A 12,440-nucleotide genomic window follows, 5' to 3' on the forward strand; every position below is an offset into this window, starting at 1 on the left:
GGCGCGCAGGGCCTGCCTGCCGCGGGGCTCATGACTCCCTGCGAGGCGCTGTTCTCCTGGGCTCACCGGCAGGGGGCTGACCCTCTCCTCCTCCTCCTCCTCCTCCTCCCCCCTCCAAACCGCCTAAGCCTGGCGCCAGCTTGCCAGGAATTGACTGTAAACCGGGTCTGTAACCTGTGCTGACAGGGCAGCCGCTGGGACAACGGCCACCACCAAGTACTGGACGCTGCTGTGCGGTTTGCTGGCGGCTGTGCCAATGGAAACAGCTTAACGCCTTTAAATGTAGCCGCTGCAGAGGTTTTCTTCTGTAACTGGCGGCTCTAGGGCTCCTGCTGCTGTAATCAGCTTTGGGTACGGGGCTGGGGTGGGTTTCAGCGCCTTCGGCTGTTGCCCTGTATTCTTCTCTCTTCCTTCATCTCGGCTCCTGCTCTACACGCTTTCTTCGGGGGTAGGTCCTCTTAAACCAGACTATATTTTCAATCTGATTTAGAAAGAGTCTTAACTTCTTCCCGTTTCTTTTTTGTAAAATCAGGTTTTGAAGATGCCAAGAGATCTTCATAAAAATATGTTTAGTGATACTGAATTTTAAAAGCTTTTTCAGGATTCATAAATATCTGGAGTCTGAAATTCAGTAAGAACATTTTGAGACATCTAGTTTATCTGGTTCTACACATCTGAATACATTTAAAAATGTTATTTGGAAATACAGAAAAGCTCAGTTGTACTGGTCCCCCTTCTTTTGCTTAATTTCCACCAGCAACAGTAAAAGTTCCAAAAGAATAAATAGCATTCAATGATAAACAAACATTTATATAATATGTCATACTGCAATCAGGTTACTTTGAACATAAGAATGGCCATACCGGGTCAGACCAAAGGTCCATCTAGCCCAGTATCTGCCTACCGACAGTGGCCAATGCCAGGTGCTGCAGAGGGAGTGAAGCTAACAGGCAATGATCAAGTGATTTCTGTCCTGCCATCCATCTCCATCCTCTGATGAACAGAGGCTCGGGACACCATTCTTTACCCTTCCTGGCTAATAGCCATTTATGGACTTAGCTACCATGAATTTATCCAATTCCCTTTTAAACATTGTTATAGTCCCAGCCTTCACAACCTCCTCAGGTAAGGAGTTCCACAAGTTGACTGTGCGCTGTGTGAAGAAGAACTTCCTTTTATTTGTTTTAAACCTGCTACCTATTAATTTCATTTGGTGACTCCTAGTTCTTGTATTATGGGAATAAATAAATAACTTTTCCTTATCCACTTTCTCAACATCACTCATGATTTTATATATCTCTATCATATCCCCCCTTAGTCTCCTCTTTGCCAAGCTGAAGAGGCCTAGCCTCTTTAATCTTCCCTCATATGGTACCCTCTCCAAACCCCTAATCATTTTAGTTGCCCTTTTCTGAACCTTTTCTAGTGCTAGAATATCTTTTTTGAGGTGAGGAGACCACATCTGTACACAGTATTCGAGATGTGGGCATACCATGGATTTATATAAGGGCAATAATATATTCTCAGTCTTATTCTCTGTCCCCTTTTTAATGATTCCTAACATCCTGTTTGCTTTTTTGACTGCCTCTGCGCACTGCGTAGACATCTTCAGAGAACTATCCACGATGACTCCAAGATCTTTTTCCTGACTCGTTGTAGCTAAATTAGCCCCCATCATATTGTATGTATAGTTGGGGTTGTTTTTTCCAATGTGCATTACTTTACATTTATCCGCATTAAATTTCATTTGCCATTTCGTTGTCCAATCACTTAGCTTCATGAGATCTTTTTGAAGTTCTTCACAATCTGCTTTGGTCTTAACTATCTTGAGTAGTTTAGTATCATCTGCAAACTTTGCCACCTCACTGTTTACCCCTTTCTCCAGATCATTTAAAAAATAAATGATAATCAATTATGGATCAGATAAATAATCAGGTTGTCTGTTACTGATTACTTTTGCATTGTGCATGTAAATTGAATAGTGAATCTTCAGTCATACTTGATACCATGATATTACTTACATTTTGAACACAGGTGACATTTCTACTGTAAAACGTATCAACACATGGTACATTTCTTGTAGAAAAAAATGTACCTGTTAAATACATTTTAATGGTTTACTTAAAATAATTTGATTACATACCACTACTTACATTAAGCTATTTTAGTGAAGGATGGCATGATGAGCACCTGTGTCAAGATCGTATGCTGTTTGAGGTAGGGACAATGGAGTCCTGCTCCCTGACTGGGAGCTGTGGTGCTACTGCACTGTAAATAATATTACAAATCTTTAGATAATTTCATCCTTGGTGTAACTCTGTTAACTTCACTCCAGTTACACCGTGGATTAATTTAGTCCCATGAAGGGTGTGGAAGCCATCAAAGAAATGTAGTGAACTGAAATTTCCCACATTCCTTCCTTTATAAAATTGTTCTTTGTGTTATAAAAGAAAACGTATACATGTCATAACCAAAAACAGTTCTCTAGCTCAAATATAATTTTTTTACAAAAAAAGAAGCAGTAATATTTTGCAAGGCAAGAAGCTCTGTGTTTGTGGCTTAGCCCTCCAGCCAAGTCACATGTATCCTCTCCTTTCCTGGAGTATCAAAATCCCTTTGTACTAACAGGCTCGGGCAGTTTTCCCATTCACTGCCTAACCGGTGCCACTTCCCCAGTGGATGGTAGGGGGAACCAGGGCCAGCCCTCTACTCTGGGTTCCAGTTTAGGGATCCTCTACTCAGCAGGCAAGCGTGTTCCATTCTGGCCCTTTCTCCTTTTTCCCTGGAGCATTTTCTAACCTAGCTCCCCCCTTGGTTTTGCCCCAAAACTTCCTCCTCCCAGGGAATAACTGTAGGCTACTTTTGCTCTGTAGCCTCCAGATACGTCTCGCAGGTAGTGACTGCAGACTCCTTGCTGCTAACATCCTGTCTATTAGTCCAGTCCAGTTCCCTTCCTTCTTCAGCTGGGCTCCCTTATTATTAAGTAAGAGGATTACTTAAACCACCTAATCCCCCTCAGCTGTGACCTGTCTGGTTAATTGGCTGCCTCCTTAGCCTACATTAACCCTTTAAGTGAGGGACAAGGTGGGTATATTAAATGCCAAAAATATGGCCCTTTTTGGAGAACTGCTGCATGCCTTTCTCTTCTGTGCTTCTAGTGACCCCTCTGCTGGGCCTAGGCAGTGAGTAGGAGGAAGCTGCCAGACTTGAATGCAGAGGGGAAAAGAGCGGAACTTTAGTAGATTGGGACAAGGCGTCTGGGGGGAATGGAACTGGAGGCTGGCAGCAGGAGAGGGAAACTGGGAGTTGAAATGGGACTGGCTGGACAAAGAGACTGGTATTGGGAGCTGAAGTTGTAGAAGTGCTGAGGGCTTGCAACTGAAGTCAATGTGAGCTGTCCTGTGAACATATGAAGTGTCATACAATGCTAAATACTCTAAAATTTTTTGTCTTGGATGTCACAAATTGGACTAAGATACTATAGTGATAAGCGCCCTAGGAAAGCCAATGAGGAAATTAATAATTTTGTCTTTTGAGCAGGATTTGAATAGCGTGCAGTAAATAAAGCCTGGGGCCACACATTGAACAATGAGAAAAAAAACAAAAATAGCTCACCACAAACTGAGCATTATTCTTTCTGTGCACTAAAGTATGGAAAAATAACCTGTGATCATGTAATTCAAGATTCTATCATAATGCATATGCATAAGGGGGCTGAATTAAGGTTGCAGATGCAGCCATAACTCTGGCATTTCCTAACTTTGAGTGGTGGGTTTTTGCAAACTTAATAAGTTTGGCTTTTTAAACATTTTGCGTGTGTATGTGTATAATATATTAAATAAAGCAAGACTGACAATCACATCAGTTACTGCAAGTAGGAGGAAGTAAGCATAAATATAAACTGGGATAGTAAATGTAATATTTAATTTTACAGTACATGTCTCCTCTATTCCAGTGAATGCAGTGATTCTGAAAAATTCCAAGCACTGCAGCCTGAAGTAGTCTCTTTATAGATCATTTATAACACGGATAGCAACACTTCTAGTTTCTTCATCTGTATTCTGCAGGGATCACCTCTATAGTAAGACAATAGATCATTTCTTGGTTTCTCTGTTAAGACTGCCAATAAAGGTACAAATAATGGTGTTAGGTTTTGTAATATGGTCAGCTATGTATTTGGAACTGGACTAAAACCAGCAACTCATGTCATGTAGGCATTGAAGAATTGTCAGATAGTATTGATATACTGGCTGGTCTGGAATCAGAGCTGTGCTCTAAAGATATAACGCACATTGGCTTGCAGGGTTAGTAAAGAGTAAAGCTACGATTCTGTCACAGAGGTCAGATTCCATTACTTTCTGAGACCTCTCTGCAGGGCTGGTGGAACCATTTAGGCAAACTAGGTGGCTGCCTAGGGCGCCTAGTGTTCGGAGGCGCCTAAAAGTCCCCTCAGGCGAGGAGGTGGAGTAGAGGTGAGCTGAGTGGGGGGGGCATGCGGGGAGGGCTGCCCGCAGTAATGGGGGGAGGCGCACAGGGGAACAGCTCCCCGCCCCAGCTCACCTCCACTCTGCCTCCTCTGCTGAGCACACAGCCCAGCTCCAAGTCTCCTCCAATTGGCGCCGCATGCCTGGGCAGGGAGGAGAATTAGAGCGGCGCCAGCGTGCTCAGTGTAGGAGGCAGAGCCGAGGTGAGCTGGATGGAGGAAAACCCTGGCAGGGTTAGCTTCCATGGGGGTAGTCTGCCCAGGCAGGGTTAGCTGCCGTGGCGGGGGCAGGGGAGGTCTCCCCAGGCAGGGTTAGCTGCCACGGGGGGATGGGGGAGACTCTCCCCTAGTGGGGTTAGCTGCCGTGGGAGGACGGGGGAGTCTTCCTGGGTGGGGTTAGTTGCGTGGGAGGACGGGGTGGAGAGGGATTAGCTGTCGTGGGGGTGGGGGTAGCTGCTGCGGGGAGGGAGGGGCTCCCTGGGTGGGGGGCTGAGTTAGCTGCTGTGGGAGGGTGGGGTTAGCTGGGTGGGAGAGTGGGGAGTGCAAGGTGGAAGTTTCGCCTAGGGCGCAAAACTTCCTTGCACCGGCCCTGCCTCTGTGACAACTTCCACAGTGACAGGGCTGTAGCAGCTGTCAGCCCTGGGACCAACAGAGCAGCAGGCAGTGGCCCACCCCGAAGCTGCTGGAGCAGTGGCCCCCAGGCTGCTGGAGCAGCTGCCACTAGAGCACCGGCTCCAGGGCTGAAGCAGTGACCAGGGTTGGGTCATTCCCCCTGGGGCTGGAGCATCAGCAGTCAGCCCCTGGTGCAGTAGCAGGGATGAAGCGCTCTGACTGTTCCCCCCTCCTTCCCCAATGTATTTTTAGTAAAAATCACAGACATGTTGTGGGCTTCTGTGAATTTTTGTTTATTGCCCGTGACCTGTCTCCGACTTTTACTAAAAATACTCATGACAGAATCTTAATCTTACTAATGAGCTCTCTAGTTCTGTTAGAATATTTAGGAGTAAGTGTTTAATGAAAGTCCTCGCTGATTACATGTAGGAAATGCAATATATTCCATAAGGGTGAATTGTTACTTCATATATGCTGTAAATTTTGTTGATATTCTGGACTTACTGTTGCAGATATTTATATCAAACCCCAGATATGCAGTGATTGGCAGCGTGTATATGAGTGGAGAGCATAACCTAGAAGGTTCAATCCTGTTAAAATCAGTGGCAGTGCTTCCAGTGACTACAGCAGGAACATGTACAACTGTAAGTGTTAACTTGAACCTGTGTGATTATTAAATATCATATCAAGACAGCTCTTTAGTTTTGCAAAGTTGCTATTGTCAATTCTCTCTACTGGCAGTAAAAACAAAATAATTTTATTACAAACAAACTTTGTAGTATAGAATGTGATTCATAAAAAATACATCATATACTATTATGCTTGCACATAAACGTGACAATGCACATGGACAGTGACTTAAAACAGGACTGCAGAATGCCTTGTTATTGTCAGGCCTATGCTGCAGTTGTTCTGAACGTAAGTTAAATGAGTTTTAAAAAAGTTTACGTTAGAATATTAAAATGCATTTAAAAATCAAACACTGCTTTCAGAAAAAACAATACTTTAAAAATAAAAACTACTTTAGGACTGAATTGATCTATTTTAGCAATGCCAGTTATAATCTGTCACATATGTTTGTAGGCATTATTAAACAGATTCATCTTGTATCTTACTAGCCAATGGAAACTAAAGAAAGTTTTTACATCAGAAGTACTATGTTTTTGAATAGTTACAAGTATAATATTTTGCATGTATACAGTGACTTTCATAGTGATCTTAAAGTACTTTGTAAACATAAATTACTTATGCCTCAGACCCTTGCCATAAGGGAGCAACACTACAGTCTTTCATTTTACAAATGGGTGGATTGAAACAGAGGATATATGTGACATTCCCAAGATCATGAAACTGTTAATTGGTAGAGCTAGGAAAATAACCCAAGAATCCTCTATGCCACTTCCTCTTAATATATTGGTCCTTCTCCTTGAAGCTCTAATATTGGTAGATAGCAAGTTGACAGACATAGTGATAACCCTTGAGTAGTATTTGCTTTCAGATTGTAAGCTGATGTACAGTGATCTATTTAAGTATGATATCAAAATACTTGACGTGTAAAAACAGCATTTGTGTAAAACTTTCAGTTTTTACTTAAAAAAAGAAGTTGTCTTTGTTGCAGAATTCATATCAAACTTTAGTCTTCTGTAACAGAAGGGAAGAAAGTACATAATTATACTGTTTAGAGACTTGTATACAAAAAATAAAATGTTACTTAAACCAAACCATATGTACAATTTAAATTTGCCTACTCTTATAATGTTATTATTTGTTTAACAGTAGCATTTAGGGACCCCAATCAAGGATCTGCCTCTCATTGTGCTACGTGCTGTACAGATTTGTAGTGAAAAGGTAATCCTTGCCCAGAAAGCTTACATTCTATGTACTACTGAATATGATCCTATAGAAAAAATAGTATGTTGTCATGTAATTAAAGCTTGTATTAAATTAAAGCCACAAGTGGGCAACATTAAGGTTGCACAGGCAGGCTTAATTTAGGCATTTGCTACCTTTTGAATGTTTGACTTTGTTAATAACATTCTTAAACTTTTTTTTTATGTAATATAAGATACCAGATAATTAACCATATTAGGGAATCACATAAAGTACCAGTTCTTAATGTCGAAAAAATTATACAGTCTTACCTCCAGAATGAAATACACAGGCCTTTTTACATTCATCTTCAGTATCAAAGCGATTTGCATTTCCGTCACAACCGCCATACCAAAACTGAGCACAGGCATTAGCTTGTTTATCATAGTACCATTTTATTATATACACACGACATGACCCTTGATCTAATCTCAATTTACATCGTGGATCCAGGATATTTTCTTAAAAAACAAAAGATAAAAAGAGCTCTCAGCATGTGAAAATAACTTGCATCTCAATGTTTGTGCCTTTTAAACTCTTTTATTGCTGCGAATGTGATAGAGCAATTTAAAGTTTCAGTTGAAATTTTTAAAGATTTTAGTTGAAATTTGGAAGCCTCATTAAATGTGGGCCTTTATTAGATTAGCTCTCATGTTTTTATGAGTGAAGGTACAAGCACCTTCACAAATCATAAAAATTATAATTAGAAATATTGTATTATAAAATTATTATCCATACAGACTATTTATAAAAAAATGTTTGGAAACATTCTGATAATTTTGGAAGCTAACTGTCAGCAGTCAGTCTTACCAGAAACTAAGAGGGAGGAAAGATTGGTAGGCTAGAGAACTAGGAAGTATATACAGTATTCATGCATTGGTATTGTGTGTGAGTGCTTCTGGTTCTAAACCCCTTATGTTAACTATCTACAATACATAGTCCATCTAAGTTCTGGTACAGCACCCATCACTGTGGTACTGGAGCCCTAGCATTAGAATAGTTATAAGAATCAGAAATTGTATTCAGTGTTTTTTCTAAGATGTGCACACTTCACTTCTGATGGCAAAGGTGGTAATGAAGTACTGCACATAACAGAAGAACTGATAAGCAAAATAAATCAATGATAAAAGAATGTAGCTGCATCAGTGTGAGCTGTGGGATGGGTTAGGTGCCCTGAGTATGTGCCTAGCATCTCTGATGGGTATGTATTGGACCCCGGCCTCTGTTCCTGTTCTCAACATGAGGGAAGCAGCAAGACCTGGCTGTTGGGGAAGGCAGGGCATGTTGGATGAAGATGCTGGAGAACCAATGGGACTGAGTCCACTCTAAATCCTAAAATGGTCCCTCCGCCCCATCATAGCTTTACCAGACCTAGGAAGTGAATTAGTCCTGAAGATGTAACTCTGATTTAGGATCTTTAATAAAGCTTAATATTCAAGTAATCACAATTAAAAGTTGGGTATAATGTATAACCTGGTCTGGGTGTAAGCAACACAGAGGAAGCTGATGAAAGAGATGGTGACAGCATTTTGTCTGGCGATGATGATGGCAGTGATGATACCACTACTGCAAGTGAAGAAAAAGAATTGATTTTTGTCTGGCCTAGAAGAATTAGGATGTGAAATAGTAAGGAGCAGGATGATAGTGAAAGTACCTCTGGTGTTCACCGAGGGCAAGGATGGCTGCCCGTCTTCATCAACTGCCACAGATGATTCTTTGGTCTGAAACAAATGTTTAATTTTATTTAATTTAAAATGCTTTTAGGTTAATCATGTCCCTAAAAGTGAGGTGGGCTCCTAACGAATCCACAAGTCACTATGATTTTTGAACCTAGGACTAGATTGGATTCTTTTTGGAAACCATCAGTGCTGTTTCTTAAAGTGTTGTTAAGGTTGTTAAGTGATGAAAAATGGCACCATTTTAGTATCCTGATTAGCTCCCTATGCAAATTCAAAGTTAAATCTGTTTATTTTTCTGACAAAAATAAGTTATTTTTTACTCTGATTAGCTAAGTTTGTAGTATTATGTGAGGATGAACTGTATTCTATTCTGGATCATGCATAAGCCAGATAATTGTTATCTAAATTTTGGTGGTGAATACTGGTTTCTGGTGGTGAGCCAGAAGAATACAGTTTGACTCTCATCCCAAGACAGGTTTGTGGTTTTGGCTGTTCAAAATTCTGTAATCAGAAAAAATATAATATAGAATCATAGAGAAGAAATGCCACTTAGTTATTTTTCAGAGTATAACAGCCCTTTCAATATCAGTACAAATGTATTATGTTAAACATGATTGTAATAATCTTTGTCTCCTCATGGATATTGTTACTATTGTTAGTTAACTGCATACATGCTGCATCAGAACTCTCATTCACAACACATAGCTCTCAGAATTCCCAGTGAGGTAAAGGAGAAACTCCACTAGTTCAACCAGTAGAGGGAACTGTGCGGGGGTTAGGGGGGTGGTGGAATCTGATATACTGCATCCATTAGCAGACGAGGATGTACATACAAGCCAGTTGGTTATTAAAATAAATGATTCATTTTTATACCGGAACTAATGGTTGAGAAAGCTTGCTTTCTCTCACAGATGTTCCATGGCTGTCTGATGAAACTGATTGTCCATTAACATTGTTGATGCTGTGAAGTAAGTAATGTGAAGAACCGGAAGACAGTGAATGGATAGATGGTCCGCTTATGCTTGCACCATTTCCTATACGATTATATATTAAGGCACCATGCTCGTCTTCACAAAACTGGTTTACTAATTTGGACTCCAAAGCTTAAAGAAAAGAGAACAGCATTATTTATGGAAATAGAGACTCAATCAGGAAATAAGGTTATTTATATGCCCTAATAATAATTATTAATTTTCATTATTTATTATTAATTAATAATACAGACAGCCCGTCTGGAGCATTCACCATAAGTCTTCCCTAGACCTCCGTAACTTGTTCTCCAATGTACATGGCACATTGTGGCATAAAACAAGATCTGTGTCTCTAAACTCAGCCAACTGTGCTTATTCAAAAGCCTCTGAATCTCTTAAAATATCTCTTAGTCATTACCTCATAATAGGCCAATCTCGCTTGCCTTCATCCCATGAAAGAGAGTAAGAAATCAGGATTTGGCTCAGTGGGCCAGACTCTGGCTCCCAGCTCTGGATGCTTTGCATTATGCCAGTGGTGCGAATCAGCGGGACACCTGGCTTAATTGTCTATTTGGGAATTTCCATTTTGTAAGTGGAACCTGTGGCTGGCATTGAACCAATGTAGAAGCTCAGTACCTTACCTCTGCCCAGTCCTTTGGCATAGCTGGTGTCTCTAGACCATCTCAGGACTCTTGTAATTCCCAGCTGCCAGAATGACTCCATTTGGGCATGTGCAGCCTAGTGTAAATTAGAGCAGTCTTTGGGATGCTCTAACTTATGCTATGGGTTGGACCATTTCTTTACCAGCCTCAGAAACTGCTGCACCCCATCCCTCAAGATGCACCCAGTATAGCTCAAAATCTAGGCCAAGATCTCTGGAAGTTTACACAGAAAGAAAAACAAGCCTTCTTTCCATTGGACAAGTTTAGCATGCTCTGGATTAATTTACAAATATTTAACACAATGAAAACAAAATGCACTCACCTGGGAGAGTATTAAAATCATCAATGAGATACATATGTTCTCTGTCAGGATCTGATGCAATCAGATTTAGTTCACGCAAGAATTCAACTTGTGTTGGATCTGAAGTATTTACAATTCCTATTGCATACATTTCAATGTTGGTTGCGTGGGCCTCTCGGACAGCGATATCCAGTTTAATAGCCTCTCTCTTATCTGCCTGTCCATCTGTTAATACTATAGCTACTTTTCGCACACCAGTTCGAGCACCAAAAAATCCTTCCTGTGTTACTTTGCGGATAGCAGTTGCTGTATATGTACCTTCCCCCATATACAGCATTTTTCTAATTGCTTGTTTCACATCCTGTTGGGTTGTGTACCTGTTAAGTCCAAATTCTAGCCGAACCTCTAAACTGTAGAGTACAAGACCAATTCTGGTAGCATTTCTGCCTACAGTTACTCTATCTACTAAAGCAGTGACAAAGTCTTTAATTATCTCAAAATTTTCTGGTCCCACACTTTCAGAACTGTCAATCACAAACACAAGCTCCATAGGGATTTCCTTACATTTAATACCACAGCCTGTAGAGGAAGAATAAAAATCAGATCATGATTAGTTCTGAATTTATTATTATACTTACTCGTGTGTGTATATATAATAGATATTACTTCCGTTATAGCTTGAGTAGAGCTTAATATATTACTATATACTAGCTATGCAATGATAAAGTTATTCTGTACTCATGGTGGAAGAGGAGAAGGTAAAAGTAAATTCATAAACAGGATCTGAAATGTAAGGTTGATTGAACACTTACCACATATCTCCTTAACTAATTTTATTATATCTTCTCTCTAAGTAAGAAAAAATAGAAAATAATAACAAATAGCACATTATTTGACAATTGTACACTCTCAGATGATCTATAATATTGTCTTTGCCAATCATTTAATTTCAGATATTTGTTCTGATCAAAAATGCCATAGTTTGTCATGCTGTGAGCTTAATTATGCCTCTGCTGAGTCTGAACTGCATCAGGGCCCCAATTCAATAAAACTCTTGCAGAAGTGTTTAAGTCCCATTAAAGTCAACTCAGGCACCTTTTGTATTGTTTCTTAAATGTGGATAATGTAGCTGGTTGCGAGACTACTAACATTTTTTTCTCAATGTAAAACTCAGTCAGGAAACATTCCAAATAATAATCCCCATGTGATTCATTAACTCTTAACATCTTGCATTTAATTTGTGTCTTTACAACAAGATTTGCTTACTGTTAGGCCTTGCTCTCCCTTGGGTCCAGTACTGCCCTGCAAATAAAGACCATAATTTAGCTATTAGCAATTAATTAGTAACAACTAATGTAATTTGAACTATTATTTTGTCAGCCTTGTAATTTACATAATATTTAGATAATAACTCTCTCTTTTCTATAAAAATGTACAGTTAAAATATTAGGGCTCAGTCCAACACACAATATCTGCCGTCTTCTGGGCAGCACAAGTCCTATGAGACTGCAGCTGTAATTGGAGTCTAGTCAGAAGAATGATCAAAATGCTGTGGAGACCAGAAGACCCCAAACCTCCAGCTGCAGGGCTGTGAGTTGCCATCTATCCAGAGAAGAGAGAACTCATGCAAATTACTTCCTGCCTGCCATGCTCTGCAAGTGCCAGTTCCCAGAACATTCTGCTTCCCAACCTGCTGCTATAGGAGTAGCTGCAAGAACTCTAGGATTGCCATAATTCCCGTTTGTGTGCACAAGTAGACAATGATAGGCTCAATACCAGGGCTAAGGGCTGAGGCGGTTTTATTTTAAAAAATGAAACAAAACACAAAACGAAGCTCCTTGCTGTGATGATTATTTGTGTCTC

At 40.4% G+C, this 12,440-nt stretch overlaps 2 protein-coding genes across 2 annotated transcripts in view; both read right to left on the reverse strand.

Annotated features, from left to right (window-relative positions):
• Positions 1 to 6,577: 6,577 nt before the first annotated feature.
• LOC127030222 (collagen alpha-1(XXVIII) chain-like) lies at positions 6,578 to 8,664 on the reverse strand. Its single transcript, XM_050916321.1, has 4 exons — positions 8,619 to 8,664; positions 8,438 to 8,530; positions 7,237 to 7,425; positions 6,578 to 6,736 (listed from the first exon to the last, which is right to left on the reverse strand). Exons 2-4 carry the CDS (start codon positions 8,490 to 8,492, stop codon positions 6,729 to 6,731), a joined length of 252 nt encoding a protein of 83 aa, XP_050772278.1. The 5' UTR covers positions 8,493 to 8,530; positions 8,619 to 8,664; the 3' UTR covers positions 6,578 to 6,728.
• A 778-nt stretch (positions 8,665 to 9,442) lies between these two features.
• The window catches only part of LOC127030226 (collagen alpha-1(XXVIII) chain-like), a 60,556-nt gene continuing 57,558 nt past the window's right edge, over positions 9,443 to 12,440 (reverse strand). Inside the window, exons 29-32 of the mRNA XM_050916325.1 lie at positions 11,844 to 11,879; positions 11,390 to 11,426; positions 10,599 to 11,156; positions 9,443 to 9,746 (exon numbers count right to left, since the gene is read on the reverse strand). Coding sequence (XP_050772282.1) covers positions 9,511 to 9,746; positions 10,599 to 11,156; positions 11,390 to 11,426; positions 11,844 to 11,879 — 867 coding nt within the window. The 3' untranslated portion in view covers positions 9,443 to 9,510. The remainder of the gene's footprint in view (positions 9,747 to 10,598; positions 11,157 to 11,389; positions 11,427 to 11,843; positions 11,880 to 12,440) is intronic.

Source organism: Gopherus flavomarginatus, chromosome 10, assembly GCF_025201925.1.
Source record: "Gopherus flavomarginatus isolate rGopFla2 chromosome 10, rGopFla2.mat.asm, whole genome shotgun sequence".
NCBI lineage: Eukaryota > Metazoa > Chordata > Testudines > Testudinidae > Gopherus > Gopherus flavomarginatus.

What these genes read in the sequence shown, in the direction of transcription:
- LOC127030222 (XM_050916321.1), bottom strand. Translation starts at nt 8,492, where the DNA reads ATGCTGTCACCATCTCTTTCATCAGCTTCCTCTGTGTTGCTTACACCC. An exon ending in GTTGCTTACACCCAGACCAG is followed by an intron (nt 7,426 to 8,437) that starts GTTATACATTAT and finishes TTGTTTTTTAAG; the next exon opens with AAAATATCCTGGATCCACGA.